The sequence below is a fragment of the Leptonychotes weddellii genome, chromosome 8, assembly GCF_054177405.1.
Source record: "Leptonychotes weddellii isolate Sample4059 chromosome 8, ASM5417740v2, whole genome shotgun sequence".
Lineage (NCBI taxonomy): Eukaryota > Metazoa > Chordata > Mammalia > Carnivora > Phocidae > Leptonychotes > Leptonychotes weddellii.
Genome location: NC_138376.1, coordinates 105,111,892 through 105,138,052, shown reverse-complemented (window position 1 = coordinate 105,138,052; position 26,161 = coordinate 105,111,892). Strand labels below are relative to the sequence as shown.

General features: G+C 43.3%; 1 protein-coding gene across 2 annotated transcripts in view; it reads left to right on the top strand.

The window, feature by feature from the left end:
* MAP3K5 (mitogen-activated protein kinase kinase kinase 5) overlaps positions 1-26,161 on the top strand; it is a 195,075-nt gene that overhangs the window by 161,565 nt on the left and 7,349 nt on the right. For both annotated transcript variants that reach the window (XM_081829058.1, XM_081829057.1), the window contains 5 exons: positions 4,629-4,806; positions 4,897-5,065; positions 10,759-10,944; positions 13,336-13,441; positions 22,116-22,359. In XM_081829058.1, the coding sequence (XP_081685184.1) occupies positions 4,629-4,806; positions 4,897-5,065; positions 10,759-10,944; positions 13,336-13,441; positions 22,116-22,359 (883 nt within the window). The remainder of the gene's footprint in view (positions 1-4,628; positions 4,807-4,896; positions 5,066-10,758; positions 10,945-13,335; positions 13,442-22,115; positions 22,360-26,161) is intronic.

The window sequence follows — 26,161 nt, the reverse complement described above, 5'->3', positions numbered from 1 at the left end:
ACAAGAATCACCCTTCCGGAGGCATACCTTTGACATTTCCCATCCTCAGAGAAGTCCATCCAGCCTCTTTAAGAGTTTCCATGGCCAGGGGCGCCTGGGTGGCTCAGTCGGTTGGGCGTCTGCCTTCGGCTCGGGTCATGATCCCAGGGTCCTGGGATCGAGCCCCGCGTCGGGCTCCCTGCTCGGTGGAGAGTCTGCTTCTCCCTCTCCCTCTGCCTGCCTCTCTGCCTACTTGTGCTCTCTATCTCTGTCAAATAAATAAATAAAAATCTTAAAAAAAAAAAAAAGACTTTCCATGGCCAGCCCCACAGCAAAGGGTTTCTTAAGAGTTGACAAGACATGGGGCGCCTGGGTGCCTCAGTTGGTTAAGCATCTGCCTTCAGCTCAGGTCATGATCTCAGGGTCCTGGGATCGAGCCCTGCGGTGAGCCCTATGTTGGGCTCACAGGGAGCCTGCTTCTCCCTCTTGCTCTGCCCTTCCCCCACTCCTCATGCCCTCTCCCTCAAATAAATAAATAAATAAAATCTTAAAGAAAAAGTTGACAAGACATTAGCACACAGACCGGTGAGTGAACTCCTGCCAGGCTTCTCTCTTACATCTGGAGGCTCCAGTACCTCAACGTATATGAGCTGATACCAAGGGACCTGTGACCTCCGTGCTATCCAGGAACTGTCAACATGCTTCTATGGTAACAGTTATAACTGAGTTTCTCCCCTGAAAGGCACTGTGCTTTCTCACTTTTATAACTTAAGCTAGAAATCTCAGGAGTGGATTTCATCACGTTTCCACCAAGAATGTACACTTACCTGCCTTAGCATCCCCTTTTCTCCCTCTTCCCACCCTTATAGAGGAGAGAGCATTCATTTTCCTAAAGAAGGCAAACCCCCAGTTGGCTTCTGGATCCCACACACCCCTGACTTCTTCAGCTTCCCCCTCTCCAAATAACTCCCACTTACCCTTGCGCTAGTGTTTTCTGTCATAAACTAATCTTTCCCCTGACACTACACACTGCCTCATTGGCTAACACCCCAGTTTTTATGCTCCTCATCCCAGCTTTAGGTCTTGAAGGGCAGTGTCTCCCGATCTTCCCCACCTCTTCTTTCCCACCAATCTAAGGTCTGCCCTACATTGTGTCTGGTGTCTGGTGTCACTGACCATTGAACCTGCCCTGCTCAGAGTCACTAATGAGATCTATTTGGCCAAATTCTGAATTTACTCATCTTCTCAGTGGCTTTTGGCCCAGATACTCCTTCTCTCTTCTGTTAGCCCTCTCGTCTGTGGGCTTCCATGATGCCCCATTCTCCTGTTTCCCTCTAGCTTCATGGCTTCTCCTCGTCATTCTTCTTTGCTGCCTCCTTTTCCTCTAAATATTGGTGTTCTTAAGGTCCGGGTCCTCTGCTCTCTCCTCATCCCTCCCTAAATTATGTCGTCCTTTGCTTTAAATACCATCTCCAGGCAGGGGACTACTAGGGTTATGTCTCCAGCTCCGTCTTCTCTTCTGAACTCCAGACTCATCCCATGGCCTTAATTTCTCAAACTGAATGCTGAAATCACACCCCTTCCCCACTAAAAATAACTTCCCCTTTAGCCTATATTCCTCTTCATCGTAGTATATAAGTAGTTCATTCATTCATTCATTCATTCATTCATTTCTTAAGCCAGAAACCTCAGGGTCATTTTTGATTCCTCCCTTTCATACCCTCATTTCAGTCCAGCAGCAAGTTCTATTGGCTACCCAACAAATATTAGATATCTAGTAAATATATGCTGGATGAATGACTGTATGAGCCCAACAGAGAAGGGTAATCAAATTTAAGATTAAACTTAAAATCTGGTAGAGGAGGGATTCAGGGCTGTGCACACAGGGCATGCAAAATGTCTGCAGGTCCCTTTATTTCCTAGATGAGCCATAACGACCCTGGGCCCTGGATTTCATCCTTAAACATATACAGTGTTACCTCATGAGACTTCTCTTTAGGCAGGTGGTACCCAGAACAACCCTAAAATTCACAGGTACGACACAGGCCTTCTCAGTACTGGGTTATCAAATCACATAATGTGGCCAAAAAGCAGGACAAGTGAAATCCTCACTCCCTCTGTTCTTTAGATACACATATGTGCACAGGTACTTATATACAGAAACACGTGATAGAAACTCCTCAGCTGGTAGCATTCTAGATAGAATTTAGTCCCAGGAAACAACAGTTTTGTCTTTGGCATGTAAATGATGCATGCCTCCATTTCTGCATGGAACATACACTGAGAGAGGATCACCATTCTATAAGCTGGCAAAGATACCCTCACCGAGTCCTAGGGGTCCGCAGTGAGCTCCACGGCAGGCCTTTTGTGCCTTCCTTACGAAGATGTTGGCCATTCCATCAAGCCAAGAGAAGGGTGAGAGCTTTCTTCAGCTAGCTTTTTCTACCAGCAACATTTAACTGTAAGGGCTTGATATCTAATAGCAATGCAAACCGTGCTCCCGTGCTTTAAGTCCGTATTTGGCCAAGCTAGCAGCTGTTTTATCCATTCTGCAGTATATCCCCAGAAGTGCGAAGCGAAACAAAGCACACTCTAGATCTTGAAAACTCCCAGAAATGTCCTCTCAAATGCAGTCCTGTTTGGGCCCCCCGACAAACCTGTCTCCTCTTAGACAATCTTACTATTATCAGCAAGAGGTTGCTCATTTGCTTTATGCTGTAGCAGCACTTCCCAAAATCTAGTCCATGAAATGCTGGGTCCATGAGCTGTCCCAGGGAAAAGGGTGTGCCATGGTCAAGTAAATTTGGGAAATGCTGCATGCAGGCACTTTCCCCTTCCATATCTTTTCAGTGTAGCCATTTGCACACCCCTATACATTTAACTAAGGCATTATGGTGTTAAACTGGTAAACCCAGAACAGCTCTTCCTAGCTTCATCTCAATTCCTACCTTCTAGTGATTCAGCAGTGTGGCAAATTCAATGACAGCAGGTGGGTCAGCCAATTCATCCTTGGAAGACTTTCTAGTGACTGATCACTGGGATAGTTTCCTCAGAGATGAACTATCCCGGGAAGCTATAGACATCTCTTCTTCTTCCCTACAGTTGAAACCAAAGCGAAGTCTCCCTCTAACACCTACTTTCTTCACCTGAGCTACAAGTGGGATAGAAAAATAGAATGGTCCTCATGACATCTTTGATATAACCAAGGGGTAGGACGTGTCCTACCTGCAAGACTGTATGATTAAGGAAGCTCCTAAATATGGCTAACAAAACTCTTTTTCTAAGACTCAGTAGCTTGGAAAAGCTTCCCAGTGATAGGTGTCGTCAGGCAATCCATTTTCAGAGAAATGTCACTTCCTGCTATGTAATGGGATTTTTTTTTTTTTTAATCTTCTGGATCATCACTAAGTGTGTTATTAGGTAAATCAAGTTCTTGGTAATATGGTGTTACTGCCTGTTGAGTATTTGCTTGTGAAAAATATTTTTAATAACATATGTTTTTCTGCTTACAGAAATAATACTTGTTTATCGTAGAAGGTTTGGAAATTTTGGAAAAGTAAAAGAAAATCACAATCACCCCAAATCACATCTTCTAGAAATAACTACCATTCATAATATGGTATATTTTCCTCCAAGTATATAAATAACATATAATAAAACATATCTATATATGTGGAATCATAAGGGAGAGAGTCCATAGATAGTTGGAGGAAGGGGGGGAAGAAAAGAAAGGGAAGGTCTGTTTGGCTTTCATATATTTGTAGATCAGATGAGTGCTTCTCAAACATGTCCATCTGTCTGATCAATGTTGATGGCCCGCTGCCTCCGCCCCTCGCGGTTAATCATTACTGATTTGCAGTCACCTGGAACAGAGGCAGGAGTCCACTGCTGAACGACCATCCCATGTCTTTGAGCCTGGGGCCCTTGTTGATACAGCCCTAAGAGATCATGTGGTCTGTTGATTTCTAAAATTTGTATTTAGCAAAGAACGCTTTTTCATATGACTCTTTAAGCAGAACCCTGATACATGACTGACTGAGCATATTTGTTTAAGGCAAAACACGGTTCAAACTTGTGTTCTGGAATCACAGAATCCTCACTCACCCCAGCTAGGGCAGCCCCAAGATGCTAAGGAGGACCCTTAAGCCTGTGGGGACCATGGTGAAAAAAATATGAACTTGATCCTTTATTTTATTTTTAAAGATTTTATTTATTTGAGAGAGAGCACAGCAGGGACAGGGGGAGAGGGAGAAATAGACTCCCCACTGAGCCCAACGCGGGACTCCATGCCAGGACCCTGAGATCATATACCTGAGCTGAAGGCAGACGCTTAAGTGACCGAGCCCCCCAGGCACCCCAGTGAGGGGATTGGAACCCAGGACCACTGGGCCTGGTGCTTCTTCCGCTGTTTCGTGGCCCTGAGGGTTTCCTTCCAGGGCCTGGGAGACCCTTACGCCATCCACCCCCTGCATGGGTTATATATGGAGCATGGGATCCCTGACCAGCCTCTTAGCATAATTTCACTAGTCGTTGGAGCGAGACACGTCTTGATAACTTGATAACTAATGTTGCTGTGTTTGGGTGAGTGTTTAGCATGGTACATTTTTGAAAGCATTCACGACCATGTCCTCCCGTCTCATGACAAGCAGAGTATCTTCGAAGCATATCCTTGCCTGTGCCTGTCCTGGTGGGGGACACAAGCAGCAGCGGCGAGTACGGCTCTGTTTCTCCCGATGCGGAGTTAAAAGTGGACCCCTTCTCTTTCAAAACGAGAGCCAAGTCCTGCGGAGAAAGAGACGTGAAAGGAATACGGACACTCTTTTTGGGGTAAAGACCTGACCAACTTTGGGTGAAAGAAGTGTGTTGTGTGTCCTTTTAGAAAGGACGGTGCAATTTATGCTGTCTAAATTCTTCCAGCATTCCAGATGAAAATTTTGAAGACCACAGCGCTCCGCCTTCCCCTGAAGAAAAAGATTCTGGATTCTTTATGCTGAGGAAGGACAGTGAGAGACGGGCCACCCTTCACAGGATCCTGACGGAAGACCAAGACAAAGTTGTGAGAAACTTAATGGAATCTTTGGCTCAGGTATAACCTCTCATGGATACTTCGTTTCCCAGAGCTGACGTATCTTACCTGTGTCTTAACCCCTTGGCGCTGTCACAGGCGACGTGGAGGCTTGAGGAAGCGGTAGAGTTCTTGATGATGAATCACACCTATCCAGCAGAGGAAAAAGGGCAAATCCCTGACGTAGAAACCGCATTTTTGAACATAGCTATTTGTGAGTCACAACTTTTTCATGGTGGCCAAGTCCAACTGGCCTGCAAGCTCCTTTTACCCTTCATTCGTTTGTTTATTGATTCGATCAACACTTACCCATTGGGCCACGTGACTTCCTAATTCCAATGGTAGCACAAGGCTCCCTGCCAGTCTCCTCTGAGCATTTAGGAAATATTGCAAACACAACAAGGACCCACCCCCGTGCTCATGGGGCTACATGCAGACGGACGGAGGGTGATGGGCAATAATAAGTAAATTATATAGTGTGTCGGAAGGCTGTGTGGGCTGTGAAAAAACAAAGCTGGTCAAACTCTCACTCCCCGGTATATTCGTTTGCTGGGCCTGCCATAACAGAATCCCACCGGCTGAGTAGCTCAAACAACAGAAATTTATTTCTCACAGTTCTGGAGGCAGAAGGTCTAAGAGCAAGATGTCGGCAGGTTTGGTTTCTCCTGAGGACTCTCTCCTTGGCTTGTAGATGGCACCCCTTGGCACGTCCTCACCCAGCTTTTATCCCTGTGCACCCTGGAGGGTGTCCCTTCCCCTCCTTATAAGAACAGTAGCCCTGCTGGATTAGGGCCCCACTGTTGTGATCTCACTTAACCTTAATTACCTCCTAAAACCCTTTCTCCACCTACAGTCACATTGGAGGTTAGGGCTTCTGATTGGGGTTGGGGGGCGGGGACACCATTCAGTCCATAATACCTGGGAAAATATGTTCCCTAGGATCCTGCTTACAGATCTGAGGAAGAATCCCCTCCCCAGTTCTGCCCCAGTACAAATGGGGTTTCCCCCAGCTCCAGGCCTCCAGTGCTGCCTCCTGTGTTTGGAGCAGATGCTCACGTCTCTTAAGGATATCAGCCTCCACAGACATGCTTGGCCCCCGGCACGATACCTGTTACTTCCTTTCGGTGACATGGGCATCAGGGACTTGTCTGCTCGGGCTCCTGTGGCCGCCAGCCGCCCTCCCTGCCTAGGCCTTCTTTCCTACCTTCTGTCTTGAGAAAACAGCTGCGAAAAGGGTTGAGCTAAGGCGCCTGGGTGGCTCAGTCGTTGAGCCTCTACCTTCGGCTCAGGTCATGGTTCCAGGGTCCTGGGATCGAGCCCCGAATCAGGCTCCCTGCTCGGCGGGGAACCTGCTTCTCCCTCTCCCACTCCCTCTGCTTGTGTTCCTCTCTCGCTATCTCTCTCTGTCAAATAAATAAAAATAAAATCTTAAAAAAAGAAAAAGGTGGGTCTAGAGGAGTTGGGTCAAGTTTGTCTCTCAGTCCAACCTTCTCCCTGTTCTCAGCTGTGCTGGGATATAAACAGGGCAAGACTCTCCTTCTTGGCTCTTGTCTTTATCTTGAGAACCCCAGAAAGTTTCTCCACTGATTCTGTCACCCTAGCAACTCTCTAATGCCCACCTCTTTTGATCCCGTAGGAAGAGTCAAAGGCCACATGTGTGCCAGCAGGGTCTCTGGTACGAGGAGAACTGAGACGAGCACCAGCTTCACTTTCTGGGAAGACCCTGCGTGGGTCCTAGAGGAAAGCTGCCTCAAGCAGTTCCTTAAGGACCAGGAAGTGGGGGCTCCAGGCTGAGGGACAGCCGGGGCTCTGAGCTGGGGTAGGGCGAGTGCAGAGGGTGCTGCACAGGAATGGTGGGAGATGTGGAGGAGACGGGAGCAATTATGAACCTTCAGCTTCCTCTCTTCTCTTTCCCTCTGCTTACTCTGGTCATTCAAGGACTGGGGATCGGATGGTGTGAAATAAAGAAGGGGAACCAAACTTAGATGGAAGGAGCATCTGGGCAGCAGTTGGAGGTCGTACATTCATTCAACAAAACCCGTCTGTGTGCTGTGGACATTCAGTGAACAAAACTGGGAAAAAGAAATATCGCCCTGAAGCTGGCATTCTAGCAGAGGAAGAAAAACAATGAATATTAGTAAATATTTAGGAGTAGTAGTGGTATATACAATGACATAATAGTAATAGCAAACATAGTCAACATATACTAATAGTAGCAGACACTCTGTATGGGCCAGGTATTGTTCTTAGTATTTCATGTGTATTGACTCACTCGAGCCTCATGGCAATAGAACTGTAGTAATAGTTCTAGTGTGCTCATTTTGCACACGAGGACACAGAGGCACAGAGGAGGTGAGTAACTTGTCGGGGCCACACAGCCCGAAGCGGCGGAGTCAGGATTTAGACCCAGAAAGTCTGGCTTCGGGATCTGTGCTCCTAAGCACCACCCCGCTCTCCTCCCTGGGTGACAGCTCCCAGATGGTGACAAGGGCTGGTGGAAACAGGGGAGGGGCTGCTGCTGGCCATGGAGGAAGGAAAGGAAATCGCCATTAGCTGCTGCGGAGCGAAGGCTTCTCCAAACTGTGGCTGCTAGTGTGAGATGCCTGTTTCAGGTCAGAGACACGCAGGACGCAGGGATTGCCTGAATCTCATAATCATCCCAAGGGACAAACTCTTCCAGTGCAGAAAGCATCTGCTTGTTTGGGGTTTTTGAAGGTCCGTCCAGCAGGACTGCCTTTGTCATGGTCATGGCACCGAGCCTGGCAGGAGACTTCACTTCCATGAGTGGGCTGAAATTCTTACATTTCGCAGTTGGTTAATCCTATTCAGTTGTCTGTGGCTTCCTGGTTTTTTCAGCACACCTGAATGTTCTCTATAAAAGGAGAAAGAAAAAACAATCTTAAAAGCAGTCATCAGAGGGCATGCCTTGGTGCACCAGCACGAAGGGACCAGTGAGGACCAGAAACTGGATCAGAATCACATGCTGAATCCCAAATCATCCACTGATAGCAAGGGTCCTTCTGATTGTATTGCTAAGGATACTGTGAATCCCTTGCTGTGTCATCACATGGTGGCCTGGTGGGAGAGCAGGTTCCGATCCAGGCTCACTGCTGGCTCTTCCAGCCGATTGAGGCAAGAGAATGCAATGATCAGGAGCCTGGGCTCAGCCTCAGCTTGCCGCTCTCTGCCCAAGGCCTGGCATTACCATTTAACAGGCTGTGCAATTTAGGCAAGTTACTTAAAGTCTCTGAGGCTGAATTTCCTAATCTATGAAATAGAGGAAACGCCAGCATCTACCTCATGGAGTTTCTATAGGGAATAACTGAGATCATGAGCAACTGAGAGACTAATAGAGTGTTTCACAAATGTTAACTATTATTATTGTTGTTGTGACCATTATCAAGCAGGCTAATCATAGTTGTCTAATCTCTTAAGTTCTTTTCTACAACTAGATGGAAGTCATTCTTTAAGTAATCCTTTAAGTTTTTTCCACAGCCGGATGGAAGTAATTCTTTTTATTGTATTAAGTATCTCTGGATACATCTTTACATTAAAACCCACCCCCTTTTTTAAGAGGGGAGGGGCAAAGGGAGAGCGAGAGAGAGAATCTCAATCAGGCTCTACACCCAGCGCAGAGCCCATTGCAGGACTCGATCTCATGACCCTGAGATCATGACCTGAGCTGAAATCAAGAGTTAGGCACTTAACCAACTGAGCCACCAGGTGCCCAAGCCTACCCTTTTTAAACAAGACCAAAAGTGCAGATGGTGGTCAGGTCCCCAAACCAGCCCACAGAAACCCTTTGGACCAGTAACATCCTTCTGAAGTTCACTCATCATTTTTGAGGAAGTTTAAAGGATAAAGAATAGAGAGCACCTTTGCAGGAGAATCTGGATGGTGCTCTGCTCAGGAGAGGCGCACTGTCAAATGCACCCTTCGGATGCTGAATCAGACTCCCTGACACTGGAGATGCTCATTTGTGTAAGCACGTTCATGCGTGCACATGGACACAGGGATTCGAACAGAAGTAACGGTCATGTAAGTGAATGAACTGCCCCAGACAAAACATTTCCGAGCAGACAGCGTTCCTTTGTAGCACAGTGGCCCACACATCAAAAAGCCCGAAGCAACATGTTCCTCTGTTGTGAAAACAAAGCTAATGTCAAAAAAAATGTTTGCTGTTTCAACTGCTGGCAAACATGTAGCTGATTTTTCACTAAGATAAGCTTCCAACTTCTGAATAACTCACATTTTTTTTCTTGAACATATTTTCATGTTATTATGATATTGCCTGTGAATCTTTACTTTGGGTGTAATTTAGTTGGTGGTAAGAAAAGAAACAAAGTTTATAATTGTTCCCAGTCTCGTTTTAATTCCCTTAATGACAGCTTTCAAGCTTTTCAATATAATCTTGTCTCATGAAAACACAAACATGAGAGGGAGTTCCCAAATGAAACCATACAGAGGGAGAGAACTTGGTGGTACATTGATTGTAATAGAATCCTAGAAACTGTAATTATCACAGCCTGATTGAGGAATTTAATTTTAATGATGCGGTAACAAAATGTACAATAGGAAATAGAAATGAGCATAATAAAAATCTCGTTTCCTAAAGTTAAATGAGGATAAATGACACCCTACCACATTCCTTACACAAAGTAGAAGAATTCAGCTTGAGAAAGGGAACCTGTTTCAATATTATTATTATATTTTTAGTATATAAACTTGTCCATCGGTTCATTCTTACAACGAATTACCTCATCGGTGTGTAAGGCAGTGTTTCTAGGATGGATTCTGAAGTGAGCCCCTTTTGATTGAAAGGCATTGACACACTTTAAGGGCAGTCAAAGTTCTGGGGGCACCTTGGAGATGGCCTCACTTACCTGAAGGAGGTAGGGTCTTAAGGAATTCCAGCCATAGTGCCGAGCCGAGCCCCACAGAGACTGAAACTTGTGTGGGATTCTGATTACTTCATGTTCCAGTAGTTTGTACACGTCTTCTCAGCTTTGGCTGTTAATGACCCCCTTGGCGTGCCATTTCCATTTCCATCCATTTCCTTCTCCTCTCCATGTAGATGGTCGTTCTCAATCCCATTGCTTCTGCTCTCCCTTCCTTACAGCTAGAGGTACTCTTGCTGCTATTTTGTGACTTGTCTCTCTGGGCTGACTTTGAGCTTAAGATCCTATGGCTCATTGCCTGATCTCTCTTTAGTTCCCCATTAAAATTTCTGAGTGGGGGGCGCCTGGGTGGCTCAGTTGGTTAAGCGGCTGCCTTCAGCTCAGGTCATGATCCCGGGGTCATAGGATCGAGCCCCGCATCGGGCTCCATGCTCAGCGGGAAGCCTGCTTCTCCCTCTCCCACTCCCCCTACTTGTGTTCCCTCTCTCCTGTCTCTCTCTCTCTCAAATAAATAAATAAAATCTTTTAAAAAAAAATTTCTGAGTGGTATTGCCTCAGCCTGTCCGTGTTTGGGGAAAGCTCTGTATATCTGACTAAATCATAGCTATTGGCTGACATGTGGGGTAGGTACCCTTCCTCCCAAAGTCTGATTATTTCTTGGGTGGTTGGTGGGGCTAGTGGGGCATAGAGTTCCAATATGGCCTTTTCCCTCGGGGGGGAGGCGCTTTGAAGCCCAGTTCCCAACAGGGGCTGTGGCAATGGCAGGCTCGTGATGAATGTGTCTAGCACAGATCAACTGACAGGTTTTATTCACAGGGGGCCGAAGAACCTAAACTAAAATGGGAACATATCACAACCCTCATTGCAAGCCTCAGAGAATTTGTGAGATCCACGGACCGAAAAATCATCGCCACCACACTGTCCAAGCTGAAGCTAGAACTTGACTTCGACAGCCACGGCATTAGCCAAGTCCAGGTGGTGCTCTTCAGTTTTCAAGATGCTGTAAGTATGATCTTTTGCCAATGTTTTTCCACAAACGTCCAACCAAAATTGGAAAAACAGGATAAAACATAAGTTCCGTTATCTTTTCTTTCTTTAATAATCCCGATGACCTCTTTTTTTCCGATGGTAAATAAGTGTGAGCTGGTTGCCTCTCTGTGTGCTTCTAAGGAGCAGATTTGTTGTTATGTGTTTGTATCCCCCAAAGTTAGATACCCATGAAATCGAACCCTGAGGGAAATAGCAAAACTAACAAACATCTCCCATGGCTGAACTCTGTTCTTATGAAATCATGTAGCAGGTCACTATTTTGGTGACTTTAGCCACTCATCTCAGTCGTGCACTTCCTAATTCTGTATGAGAACTGCCATCTAGTGGTCATCGAGGAAAATGCAACCGTGCAGATTGGAATGATCGCCGCTGAATAAAATCAACACTTCTTTTTTCCCCACTTTTTCTCTGGTTTCCATATGCAGCACTTTAAACATGTTTGTTTAATACACATTAATTCATCACTGAATGAAAATTAGTCCACGAGAGATTGCTAAAGGCTCCGTCCTCTCAAATGGAGTTGCTATGCAACACCAAGTAGAAGCCAGTCTTTCAAAAGCCTGATTCAACCCAGTAGGTGCTCTTCATGAGGGAGACTCACCTGTGGAACTCTGTACCAGAAAAGCCTGAAGCCACTCCTAGAAGGCCTTCGCAGGATGCGGGAGCCTGAAATAAGAGAGTTCCTGGCAGTGCCTCTGGTGTAAATATGAAAGCACTTTGCACGATGGTATTTAAATTCCCCAAATTAACTCACTGCTAATGTATTTATTTCTCCTGCATAGATGTCTTGACAATTGTATTTGGTGCATCAAATGATCCCTCCTTTAAAACCAAATTACAATCCCTCAACAGCCACTTGTGTACCCTGAAACTCTCTGTAAGCCCCTTGGTCCTTGTGCTGTACTGTGTGCAGGAATAAGCAACTGGAACTCCAGCTCTGGGCGTGGGATTGCAGCTAGGTCCCCTTGTCCCTTGCTTCTTCTAAATTCTTGGGTCAGAGCCCAGACCTTTTCTTGGATGGTCGTGTCAACCGGCAGTTAGTGGAGTTAACCCAAATTTTAAATAAGTTTTTCTTGCCTTTATGATAATGGTTATTTTTTTTTAAGATTTTATTTGTTTATTTGACAGAGAGAGACGCAGCGAGAGAGGGAACACAAGCAGGGGGAGTGGGAGAGGGAGAAGCAGGCTTCCCGTGGAGCAGGGAGCTCGATGCGGGGCTCGATCCCAGGACCCCGGGATCATGACCTGAGCCGAAGGCAGACGCTTAAACACTGAGCCACCCAGGCGCCCCAATAATGGTTATTTTTAAAAAGATAACGCATATGGCTTATACCGACAGTGGGATACTATTCACCCTTGAAAAAGAAGGGAGTTCTCACACATTATACTAAGTGAAATAAGCCCATCACAAAAATACCATTTGATTCCACTTACATGAGAGACCCAGAGGAGTCATATTCATAGAGATGGGAAGTAGAATGGTGGTCACCAGGGGCTGGGAGCGGAAGGCAGTGGGAAGTTATTGTTTAATGGGTGTAGAGTTTCAGTTTTGCAAGATGAGAAGAATTCTGGAGATGGATGGTGGTGATGGTTGCACAATAGTGTGAACGTACTTAACGCCACCGAACTAAATACTTAAAAGTGGTTAAGGTGGCAGATTTTATGGTATGGGTATTTGACCACAATTTTTAGAAAAAGGTAATGCATGTATCCATTTCCGTGTCTATTTAAATGTGTGAAATGGTGACTAAAAAAAGATACCCTTATAACACAGACTTTCAGTGTGAACATCCTTTCTGGAATATTCCAGCAGGTTCCTCCTCTGTTTGCCGAGATATAAACAACGGTGGGAAGGAAGATAAGGCACGTGCTGTGGCAAATCTGTAGGTGGCACACACATGCTCATTTCCTCCCTTACCTGCTTTTCCAAGTCACCAGACTAAGCTGAAGCACGTGGTTGTGTTAAACCTCAGAATCACAACACCAGAGACCAGTGTTTATTTTTATTTCAAACCCCTCAGATTCTTTTTTCCTCCTTTACCACCTCCATCATCCAGTTTGCAAACGCCATGAAAAGTGGAAGTAGCTTGTTCTGAGTCCCAAAGAAGCCACATTTCATTTAACCAGACTGCCTTTGATTTGCTCACATGGGGAATCACCAGACTTTAATCTGAAGCGGCCGTTTTTCATTGTTTCCCAGCAACGTAAAGAAATTATTCACAATTCAAGGTGAAGAAACCTTTTAGTTGTTTCTGTTGATAGAATGTCATCCACATGCTTGTGTCATCTAGGTTATTTGCAATTAAACATTAAAATAGACTAAATGTCACCCTCTTTCTCCAGGTCAATAAAGTTCTTCGGAATCATAATATCAAACCACACTGGATGTTTGCCTTAGACAGTATCATCCGAAAGGCGGTGCAGACGGCCATTACCATTCTGGTTCCAGGTCAGAAATATTTAATTACTTCACCAATATTTAGTGTTTGACATTTTAAATTACTGTTGATTTCTCATTTATGGTGTCTTCCTTACTGCCTTTCAGACCAAGTTAGCCCTTTTGTTAAACTGTTTGAAGCCACCAAATAATATTTATCTAGTGCATCTAGTCCACGCGAGGTACACCAAGCCAAATGTTTACTATGGGTGAGGAAGACTGCTTCCTTGTCTTTAAAGAGCGTATTTGGATATGGAGAGAAAGAGAAAATTATGCAGGTGACCCAAATACATATGCATTTCAATATACTCTTGTGTCATCTTTTACTGGTGGTTCCCAAACCGGCCAGTGCATTGAGGGATGTCAGGAGCTCTTTAAAATTATAGCTCACCAAGCCCCATCCCAGACTGAGTGAGTAAGAATCTGCTGGGAAAAAGCCCAGGAATCTGATTTTAATCCAGCTCCCAGGTCATTTTGATCCACAGCCAGGTTTGGAAATCACTGGTCTAGACAGATCCCAGCTATGTTTGCAGTGAGGTACAAAAGGGGTAGTGTTGATGAAACAGAGTTTTATGGAGTGAGAGACACATTCATCCTCTAAGGCAAACTTCCAAAGTACTTTTGATAGTGTAGTCACCAATAAAAAATTTTAAGCGAAGCTCTTCCATCCTATATGTGTGTGGGGGAGGGTGTGTGTGTGTGTGTGTGTAGAGATGATAGGTAGATAAACAGATTTAGATACATAAATTAGAAATATGGTTATACTAATTTATACATGTATTATAAAGCGGTCTAAAATAGAAATTTAAAATGATTGGATAATGAAGTATCTTAAAATTTAGGATATTTACAAATGGTACCACAAACTTAAGTCATCACCAGGCCATCTGAGTTGTGGAATTCCCTCTCTTCTCTCAGAATACCTTGTTTGATTTGAGAGTGAGGGCACCCGTGTCAAACTTTATACGAAACCTCAGTAAAGATGAATTTATTTCCTTCTTCTGTAAGAAAGAAATATGGGAAGTTCTAATATCCCCGAACATGCTGATCCTCTATGCGGGGCACACCTCCACCCCTCATCCCTCTTGCCCTGTTCCTTTGCATTCTTCGGGTCTTGGTTTAAAAAATGTCTTCTCAGAGTCCTGACCCACCACGAAGTCTAAAGTAGGCTCCACCACTATTCTGTCTCCTTGGATATGGTTTTTTCCCCATTTGTGATGCTTGCTCCACAATTTGAAGCTACCTTGATTTTCTTGTCTCGTGGCCGTTACCCTCACCAGAGGGTAACTGTGTCTGCTTTATTCCGTGCTGAGTATATTGTCCAGCACAGTGCCTATAAAACAGTGGACCCCTGATAAATATTAGCTGAAGCAATACATAAATGAGTTTTACCTGATTACAACAAATGAGGGTAGAAAATTTGCATAACTTAGAAAAAATTCTACAGAGGCACTGAAACACGTAATTAGCGGTTGGATGTGAACCTAGGGAGAGTAATGCTAGTGTAAACCTAATGTAATGCTCTAACCAAGGTAACGGATTCTTGTGTTTGGGGGATATATCACCGGGATAAGCTTGGATGTGAGGAATGTACCCTAGGAGGGTTATATATTCAAAAGAGATTAGGGGTGAAAGGGAATAGGTGTGTATTGGTGAAAAGGATAGATGTAGGCATAAATTAAACACAGTAGCAACCTAAATGAGCGAGGGAGAGAGGGATTATACTTTGAAATATTTAAATAGCATATAAATGATCTGTTAATCTAATTTTTAAAACTTCCCTCTAAAAATGAAATACCTAAATGCAATGGATTATATCCTGGAATAGAAAAAAAAAATCAGTGAAAAACTTGTGTAATCTGAATAAAGTCTGTAGTTTAGTTAATAGTATTGTACCACTGTTAATTTCTTAGTTTTGATGAGTATACCAGTTATATAAGATGTATTGAGGGAACTGGAAGGTATATGGGAATTCTCTGTATGACCTTTGCGATGTTACTGTAAATGTAATATTCTTCCCAAATTGGAAGTTTAGAAAGCACACTGATCATCACACCATAGTTGAAACACTGGTAAGTTTAGGGAGAGTGCAGAGAGGCACATCTTCCACTTGGGTGGGGGTCCCGTTGGTGGGGGGTAAGCACTGCTTTCACCCAACCCATGTGTGGAACAAGGCATGTTCTTTATGAAGATGGTTTGCTAAGGAAAGCCATTTGTCCTTTCACTGTGAAATTGGTTTCTTTGAGGCCATTAGGAGTCTCAGATGAAAAACCCAAATTACTGTTTGCAAGCATTTTTTTTAAGTAGAAAATTAGTGGAGAAAGTATCTTTTATATTCCTCCTAGGATAGGGGAAGACCGTATGCATTTGTATACCAATATATAAATGATGAAATGTGCGAACAAGAGGAATGGATTTCAAGCACTTGAGAGTTCCATCTAATTTCTGAATGTCCCTAAAGATATGATTGAGATTCAAAGAAACTTAAACCTTCAAACAAGCATTAAAAATGCCTGTCTTCATCTTCCCCTGATAAAAATTCCTTCTAGGTGACAAAACACTACAATTAGCCTACCAAATTTTGAAAGACACGCAAAAGAAAACCACAAATTTAAAAGTATGCCAACAGCAGTGCATACATGTCCTAGGTCTGTCCGCAGAGAGGACCTAGATCTTAGTATCTAAACACCATCCTCCAATAAAAGGAATCAGTGCTCCCTGGAAAGATGGTTGATTCCAGGCCTGGGGCAGGGAAAATACACATGAGCCTAGAACATCCTGTGATGCCAAAAAAGATGGAGGCTTTTTGAAAGGACACTGGAGATCACACCCATTTGAAGGAGTTCCCAAAAATCTAAGCCAAAACAATTTGGGCAATAAAATAAAATAATGATAGCCTTGGGTTATAGTACATAGAATAAACTAAATATCTGTAAGTCTATATTGATATAAATAATTGAATAAATAAGTATATGGAGGAGAAGAGCCAGGTCTTTGTTATAGAATTCCAGTTAATAAATGTAAAAGGTATGAGGGAAATAGACAAGCACCATTAGGCAAACACCACAGTAATAATTATTGCAGGCAAGAAGCATCGATGGCTGCTAAAATTAGTAAGCAAAAGAGTAACGAGAAACAGGATATTTGAATGGCTGCACAGTATCTGCCCACAAGATATTTACTAATCTCAAAGGGAAAACAGTGACTTTACAGTGGAGGAAACTGGCAGACACCTCCTGTACCAAATGATCAAGGTAAGCATCGCTAGGAATAAGACACATCAGCATCCTGTACCTCCTGATATGATTCATTTAGTAGTGCACAACATCGCCTTTGTGCTATTCTTGCCAAAAATGCATAGCCTCAACCTCATCATGACAAGACATTGGTGAATGCCAAATGAGGGTCATAGTACAAAATAACTGACCAATACTCCTCGAAAGTGTAGAGGTCGTGGGAGACAAAGAAATACCTGGGTACTGTCTCAGTCTGGAAGAGACTAAGGAGACATGATAACCAAATGCAGTGTGGGATTCTGGTTCAGAACAAGGGCATCAGAAGTGCCTGGGTGGATCAGTCAGTTAAGCATCTGCCTTTGGCTCTGGGCATAATCCTGGGGTCCTGGATCCAGCCCCACGTAGGGCTTCCTGCTCAGCGGGAAGCCTGCTTCTCCCTCTGCCTGCCACTCCCCCTGCTTGTGTGCTCTCTCTCTCTGTCAAATAAATAAAATCTTAAAATAAAAAAGAACAAGGGCATCAGTGGGAAACCTGGTGAAATTCAACAAGGTTTGTAGATTACTTAGTGTTATGGTAGCAAAGTTAATTTCCCCGGGTTGGGTCCTAGCGCCACAGTTGTATAAGATGTCAAGTTTAGGGCAAGCCGCTGAAGGGTATATAGGAACTCTCTGTGCCATTTTTGCAACTTTTTGTTATTCTGCCATTATTTCAAAAATAAAAAGTAAAAAATTAAAAAGTGTTCAATCTTTCTCCCAAAAAGAACACACAGAACACAGAGTACAGTGCAAGCCCCTTAAGAGTTTTTTTTCCTCAGGTTCTTTTCTCACTTGTCATCAGGAATCAGCTTTGCCCTGATTGGCAACACTGAATATCTGTTGTTACAGTCTGGCTGTGGGTAACCAGATGGAGAAATGCTGAGCATAGAGACCATGTTGGCAGTGCCAAGAGAGAATTGATAATGTAGGCATACTGACTACATTAGCAATAATTTTTAATGCTAAAGCACTTGATATTATTACCAGTTCAGCTGAACTACTCATGTGCCTGGTGTCCACATTAAAGTAAAATGACCAGCATTCTGTACCATCTGAGCTTAAGGCAGGAGTCATACACTACACTGACAAGGATTGTGATCTTTGGTATCAGAAATACCCTGTGTTAAAGAAGCTGGGTCTGGTTATTTCCCTCTGGGGAAAGAACTAGTTGGGGTGGTGGCTGGGGGTAGGGAAGTGGGAATAGTATTGTTGTTTGATTCCATCTTGCTGTATTAGAAACAGGCACCAGCTCTCAATTCCCACACATGGGCTTAAATACTACCCGCTCATTACAGCTCCCCCCTCCAACCCCCAGGTCCCTGGTTTTCTCCTGACACTTGGCTCTCTCCTGACAGTCCGTTCTGCCTTCCATTCTTCTCAGGGGGCTCTGGACCATCATTTGAACTTCCTTCTCTCAAATGCCTCTGCCCCTTTCCCCACAAGCAAGGTGTTCCCCTCCTCCAGAATCCTGCTTAGGCTCTTCTGCTTCCATGAATCAATCCATGAGTAAACCACTACTGAATTTAGTTATTGCAAATGTGCTTTATTTACCTCTTAGCATTCTTAATACATGCACATGTGAATTACATATGAACTAGGTCTATAACTGAGATCATCTAAGATATTTTTAGCTGCATTAATTTGTGCTTATAATTTCATGTCATCTTTGTACCTGCTCTTCTGTCTCTACTGTATATTCCTTCTAGCTCTCCTTTAGGTTGTTACCTCTTTGAGGACAAAGACCAGATGCTCCATCTCACTTGCATATTTTACAGTGTGTAATTTGATGATGGGAGCCACCACAAAAGACCAAAATAACAAAGTATTGCATTTGCTTACAATTTTCTACTTTCTTCAAATTATTTGAGAGAATTTTTCAGTCGTTTATACATACATAAAATGCTAAAGTATACAGCGTTAGGGCTATGTAAGGGGGTATTTAAATATAATAATAAATATCAGAAAGTTTGCCTCCCCAAAAGTGAGATGATAGTCAACAGCACAACAAAACTTTTTAATTGTTTTGAAAATTTCAGTTTGGATACCATAAAAGAAATTGAAGAATAATTTTAAAAATTATAAAAGGCCTAAGCTTATATTCTAACTTAAGCTAGAACAGCACTTCCTTAAATTATTTTTTCTTGTTTTTTTTTTAAGATTCATTTATTTATTTTAGAGAGAGAGAGAGTGGGAGTGGGGAGAGGGAGGGCAAAGGAAGAGGGAGAGAGAGAATCTCAAGCAGACTCCCAGCTGAGCGCAGAGCCAGATGCAGGGCTCCATCTCAGGACCCTGAGATCATGACCTGAGCCAAAATCAAGAGTTGGATGCTTAACCATCTGAGCCACCCAGGCGCCCCTAAGTTATTTGAAAAGTAAGATTTTTAAAAATTATTTTGTTCCCTTATAAATACAAATAATCCTAGCAATATAACTCTTCCATTCCGTCAACATTTTTTTGAGAGGCTAATATGTCCTAACCCCTGTACTAGGTTCTGGATTTGTAGAAGGAAAACACCTGATTTTGAGGCTACACTACATAGAGATGTAGTGTAGATGAGTTAGGAAATGGAATTTTGGAAAGAGATAATGTAGAAAGCAGAGTAGATGAGTTAGGAAATGGAATTTTGGAAAGAGATAATGTAGAAAGCAGAGTAGAGGTGGGGCTTGGTTAACCTTAAGAGATAAAGAACAAGGATGTGGAAAAACTAGATTCCCTGTATACTCTTGGTGAGATTATCAAACAGCACAGCCACCATGGAAAATAGCATCATGGCGCCTCAAAAAATGTAAAACTAGAATTGTCATACGATCCAGCAGTTCCTCTTCTGGATCTATATCCAAAGAAAGAATTGAAAGCAGGATCTCAAAGAGAGATTTGCATACCCACATTCATAACAGCATTATTTACAGTACACCAAGAGGTGGAACCAATGCAAGTGTCCACTGACGAATGAATGGATAATCAAAATGTGGTCTGTCCATGCAATGGAATAGTATTCAGCCTTAAAAAGGAAGGAAACTCTGAAACATGCTACTTAAGGACATTATGCTAAGTGAAGTAATAAGCCAGTCTCAGAAAGACAGATACTGAATGATTCTACTTATATGAGGTATCTAGAGTAGTCCAACTCACAGAAAGTAGAATGGTGGTTGCCAAGGACAGGGGGTAGGGGGAAACGGGGAGTTGGTGTTTAATGAGTATGGAGTTTCAGTTTTGCAAGATGAAACTTACAAAAAGTTTGCAACTTTAAAACTAGCTCTAGAGAGTGCTTGAGTATAATCTAAATATACTTAATGCTGCTGAACTGGATACGTAGAAATGGTGAAAGTGGTAAATATTATGTCATGCATTTTTTACTACAATAAGAAGTAAGAAAAACAAGAGAGATCAAGGAAGGCAGAGCTCCATAAACCCGGCCCCTGAAGAAGGGCACCCTGATTTTTGTTATGAGCAAGAGATGAGGGGTTTTTTTTAGATGGTTGAATCTGAAGTGCCTGCCCAGCAAGAATAGCTAGGAAGTATTGGATGCAACAGGATCAGGGCTAGAAATATAGTTTGTCATCGACACATTACAAGTACTTAGCCTTGATAGATTTCAATGAGCTTAGCAACAGGAGAGTAAGTAGAGATATAAAAAAGTGAAGGATAGAATTCCAGGTTCCAGCTTTTAAGGGGCAGATGGTAGATTAAAAAAAAAAGGGAGAGAGAGAGAGATCTGAAGAAAAGCAGCAACCAGAGATTTAGAAGAAAATACCATACACAGGTCCAATAAGGTAAGGAAAGAAAAGTTACCTGGAGGATTTGTTAGCTAGTCAGTCTTTGGTTGCCTTGCCCTGGTGGCTAGTGGTGGTGGGATGGGGACTTCTATCACTCTCCCTGGAGCCATCTCCCCATCCAGGGGCTCTTAACCTGTGGGTTCATGGACTCTTTGGACAGGCTTCAGGGAGTCTGTGAGCCCGCAGGATATCAATGCAAAATCTTGTATGAATGTGCTTTTCTTCTGCAGAGACTCTCCATGCCTTTCATGATGTGCCATAGCATATGGAGTCAAGATCCAGTATTTCTGCTACCCTGATTTTATTTAGATTATGAGTGTAATTCCTTTTTCTTGTCCATCTTGAGAACATAATCACAATTTATAGTATTGTTTTCTATGGGAAGATATCATCCAAGTTGTGAAGTGACATGCTGATGAACTCATGCGATGTATTTAAGTTGGAGACTTACAACTTTTACACTTTAAAATTTCAGTGGTTAGTCAACAGGGTAGAGTAGGACTCACACTGAGAATCAATCCAGTAGGGGCGCCTGAGTTGTTCAGTTGTTAAGCATCTGCCTTCGGCTCAGGTCATGATCCCAGGGTCCTGGGATCGAGCCCCACATCAGGCTCCCTGCTCAGCGGACAGCCTGCTTCTCCCTGTCCCACTCCCCCACCTTGTATTCCCTCTCTCGCTGTCTCTCTCTGTCAAATAAATAAATAAAATCTTAAAAAAAAGAATCAAGCCAATAGTCAAAACCAGTCTTACTAGAGTGAATATAAGCACATGTTGCATTTTCAGGACCCCCTCCATCCCCTTACACTTTGACCATTACGGGCAAAAAGTATTCTGTGTATTTACTTTTATTTAGATAATCTCACTATATCTCAGTTTCCTCATTTCTAAGTGAGTTAATAGTTGCCAGATATTACATAATATAAAAAATGAATTTTACTTGTATAAACAAATGTTTATATTAACAGGTTTTTACATAATTGCCTTTCTGATTTTAGCATTTTCCCACATCTTTTTTTTTTTTTTAATTTGTCAGAGAGAGAGAGAGCATAAGCAGGGGGGAGCGGCAGAGAGAGAAGCAGGCTTTCTGCTGAGCAAGGAGCCTGATGCAGGACTCGATCCCCGGACCCTGGGATCATGACCTGGGCCAAAGGCAGACACTTACTTAACTGACTGAGCCACCCGCGCATCCCGCCCCCATATCTCTTTATTTTATTTATTTATTTGACAGAGAGAGTGTGAGCGCGAGCAAGGGGAGAGGCAGAGAGAGAGAAGCAGACTCCCTGCTGAGCAGGGAGCCCGACGTGGGGCTCGATCCCAGGACCCTGGGATCATAACCTGAGCCGAAGACAGACGCTTAACCAACTGAGCCACCCAGGAACCCTTTCCCACATATCTCCTGTGTGGTGTGGCCATTTTTCTTGTTTGAATTAGGTCATTCTGCGTCAATACATCCTGTGAATTTTGCAGATACACTGGAACAAAAACTGTAAATTAATGCCTAGAAATCCATCCCTACACTTGGAAAAGCAGTTTGGAACACATATCTTATTGATAGCAGGGGAGAGGACATTCATGTCAGCAGAAGTTACAGCAGTCAGTCATATGTCATTAACACTGTTGTTGGTGTTACACCTAACAGAACTGAGGCCACATTTCAGCCTTGCGTCTGAGAGTGACACCGCTGATCAAGAAGACTTGGATGCAGAAGATGACCATGAGGAACGGCCTTCGAACCAAACTGTCCGAAGACCTCATGCTGTCATTGAAGATGCTGTGGCTACCTCAGGGGTGAGCACGCTCAGTTCTACTGTATCCCACGACTCCCAAAATGCTCACCGGTCGCTCAATGTGCAACTTGGAAGGATGAAAATAGAAACTAATAGGTAAGTCCTATTCTGACGTGGGTGGGGTTCCTTTCCCTTCCTTTTATATAAGTGCATGTATTTTGGGTCTATTTTAAAGTTTGCTCCACAGATGGGGCACCTGGGTGGCTCAGTCAGTTAAGCATCCAACTCTTGATTTTGGCTCAGGTCATGATCTCAGGGTCGTGAGGTCAAGCCCTGCGCTGGGCTCCACACTGAGCATGGAGCCTGCTTAAGATTTTCTCTCTCCCTTTCCCCCACCCCCTCAAAAAAAATTAAAGTTTGGTCCAGAGAATACAAAATGATTCCTTTATCCCATTTACATAAACTTGGTTTGATATCTTTCTTTATCAAACAAGAGAGATTTGTCTTAGTCTCTTTAGTCAAAATCATTTTCTGCTCTACCAATTCAAGCCTTGTTCAGCACCATTCTTTGATCTCTGCTTTATCTCCAAGTACACTGAGATTTTCAAAGTAGTTGTAACCTCAGAGACTGTCTTGGACACAGACTCAGAGCATCGTGTACCATCCCAGAAGCAGCTAAAAGACAGACAGGAAATCCATGTTCTTGAAAACCCATGATTTGGAATAGCAAGTTCTTTTAGAAGAGGAAGATCTCTGTTCTTGAGAATAAATTTAGTAGTGCTAAAGCTTTGCTTTTCTAAAAAGAACCTTGAAAGGATGATCAGTTGACTACATTTATGATCCTATTTTATTTTGAATATGTGCTTTCATATCTGAACTTTAATTTTTCTTTGAGAATTTGGTGACATAGAATCCACATGATCAGGTTATTAAGTGAAGAGTAAATATTTCCTGTTCTTCACAGAGGTTGGCACCGTTCAAGGTCTGAGTCTCTGATTTATAGCTTCCTGTGCTGGCTACAGTTGACATGTGAGCAACTGACTTTATGACTCTGGGTTTATAGTGAACCCTTTTTTTTTTGGAGTGAATCAATTAACAGTTGTTCAAATATTTAGTTAAAAATCTTGTTCACCAGGAGGATAAAACATTTTATTTCTTGTCATAGTTTAAGTTTTTAAAGTTAAGCTTGAATATCGAGCTTAGTACGAGTAGTACAAAGCTCATGTTGTATTCAGAAACATGAATTTTGGTTGCATGATTGAGTAAATCCATACATACCATCTACGGTTTACATAGAGAAATCTTTCTGAATAAGAGGGAAAATGGCTTTCTGACCTCCAGATCCTAATCTTGTCCTTGGAAACCCAGCTCTTACTTGGCATCGCTACTATTTAGTGGAAGACTTTGTGTCTTTCCTCCTCTGAGACTTCTCCCGTGACATCCTTGGTGTCCCTCATTTCCTCAAGCAATACCCCAGTCATGACACTGCATCCGTTATAGTAGTTGTTAATTTTAGTCCTATTTTTTAGTTTACTCTCTCTGTCACCCAATCCTAGAAGGAGTTGTTTTTTATACCCCTCTCTGATCTCTGGAGGAGGAATGTTCACTCGTTACTGTTTGGGTCCGACCCCCAAACTCCTCCTCCACCCATGGTCAGAATTGTACAGGCAATAAAGCTACTTCATTTACCAATGAGCTGGTATATTTGTGTCTCTGGCCTTCAAACCTTCTGTCTGTATGCCCTGGCTTGTGTCAATAGAACCTGCCTCAGCTGAGTGCAGCCTCTTCCTTCTCTCCTTACACCGTTCCAGTCACCCCGGTTTCCATCCTGTCCCCGCCCTCTGTCTGCGCGCCTGCGCCGTCTGCAGGCGGGAAGGGCCGCTCTTCTGAGGGCCGCGGGGGCGGCGGGCCTGCTTCCCCCACGTCTGTTGAAAGGGCTACGACTTGCCGTATTTCTTGAGTGTGTTGTTGCATTTCTCACAACAGCCCACATTCATGTTTTTTCCCTCCCTATTTACCCTTACATCCGTGACATCTACAAGATTATGAGCCTCCTTTTTCTGTTTCGAGTAGTGTCTCCCACAGCTCCTCCCTGTCGCCCCCAGAGAAAGGAGACGAGGCACAAGATTCACCTCACTCGTGATGTAAAAAAAAGGTAGCTGCCTTCGTACTGGTACTAAGCAGCAGAAATGAGAGACTGATCATGTCTGTATCATTTTCAGTTGAATATTATTTTTTTTTTAAAGATTTTATTTATTTGACAGAGAGAGACACAGCGAGAGAGGGAACACAAGCAGGGGGAGTGGGAGAGGGAGAAGCAGGCTTCCCGCCGAGCAGGGAGCCCGATGCGGGGCTCGATCCCAGGACCCTGGGATCATGACCTGAGCCGAAGGCAGACGGCTAACGACTGAGCCACCCAGGCGCCCAGTTGAATATTATTTGATATATAGAAGTTCATACATTACTGGGGCGCCTGGGTGGCTCTGTCGGTTCAGCTTCCCGCTCCTGGTTTCAGCTCAGCTCATGATCTCAGGGTCCTGAGAGCGAGTTCCACCTCTGGCTCCTCACTCAGTGGGGAGTCGGCTGGAAGATTCTCACCCTGTGCCCCTCCCCCCGCCATACACACACACACACACACACTCTCTCTCTAAAATAAATAAATATGGGACACCTGGGTGGCTCATTCGGTTAAGCATCTGCCTTCAGCTCAGGTCATGATCCCGGGGTCCTGGAATCCAGTCCCGCATGGGACTCCCTGCTCAGCAGATCTCCCTGTCTCTCTGCCTGCCATTCCCTCTGCTTGTGCTCACTCTCTCTCTCTGTCAAATAAATAAAATATTTTTTTAAATGTTTTAAAAAATAAAATAAATAAGTCCTTTTAAAAAAGTTCATATATGGCAAAATAAACTTAGAGGAAATGTTAGTATGTTTTTAGGAAGGCTATAGCCCTCATGTTAGAAATCTTAAGCTTATATTTAGATAATCACTGATGAAGGTAAATCAGGTTTATCCAGCTCTTGATTACTAGATCACCAATAATAATACCAAATAGAGAAAATAACACAGTGGCTTTAGAATGTATGTTTTACTTATATTTCGGGGTATGTTTACATAAAATGTTCTGGAAATAATGCACTTCACACCAGTGGTTGAGACAGTGTTGTAGGACAGTAATGCAGAGCTAGCTAAAATGTAACCAACACAGAGCTGACTGCTTATCTATCATACGATTCTGGAATTACCCACCCCCACCCATCTGAGTTAAAAAATTGACCTCAGAGCAGATGCTTGCCAAAGTTTTCTGGAACAGAAAGGCAGGCAATTGCCTTAATTTTGAAGAACTTCCCTCTTAAGACAAAGTGAAAATAAAACTGGTGGACTAGGTAAATAAATAATTTTGGGGAGCAGGATTTGGGACAAATGAAGTGACCTGTCAGCACTCTGCTTCCAAAGTTAAGTTCTGGCTTTTTTTTTTTTTAATAAATATTTACTTATTTATTCATGTATTAATACTCTTTTTAAGTTTTTATTTTCATTCCAGTTGCTAATATACAGTGTTATATTAGTCCCCTTTATTTTATTTTAATTATTATTATTTTTTAAATTTTATTTTATTATGTTATGTTAATCACCATACATCATTAGTTTTTGATGTAGTGTTCCATGATTCATTGTTTGCGTATAACACCCAATGCTCCATTCAATACATGCCCTCCTTAATACCCATCACCAGGCTAACCCATCCCCCCACCCCCTCCCCTCTAGAACCCTCAGTTTGTTTCTGAGTCCATAGTCTCTCATGGTTCGTCTCCCCCTCCGATTTTCCCCCCTTCATTTTTCCCTTCCTACTATCTTCTTCTTTTATTTTTTTTTTAACATATAATGTATTATTTGTTTCAGAGGTACAGGGCTGTGATTCAACAGTCTTACACAATTCACAGCGCTCACCATAGCACAT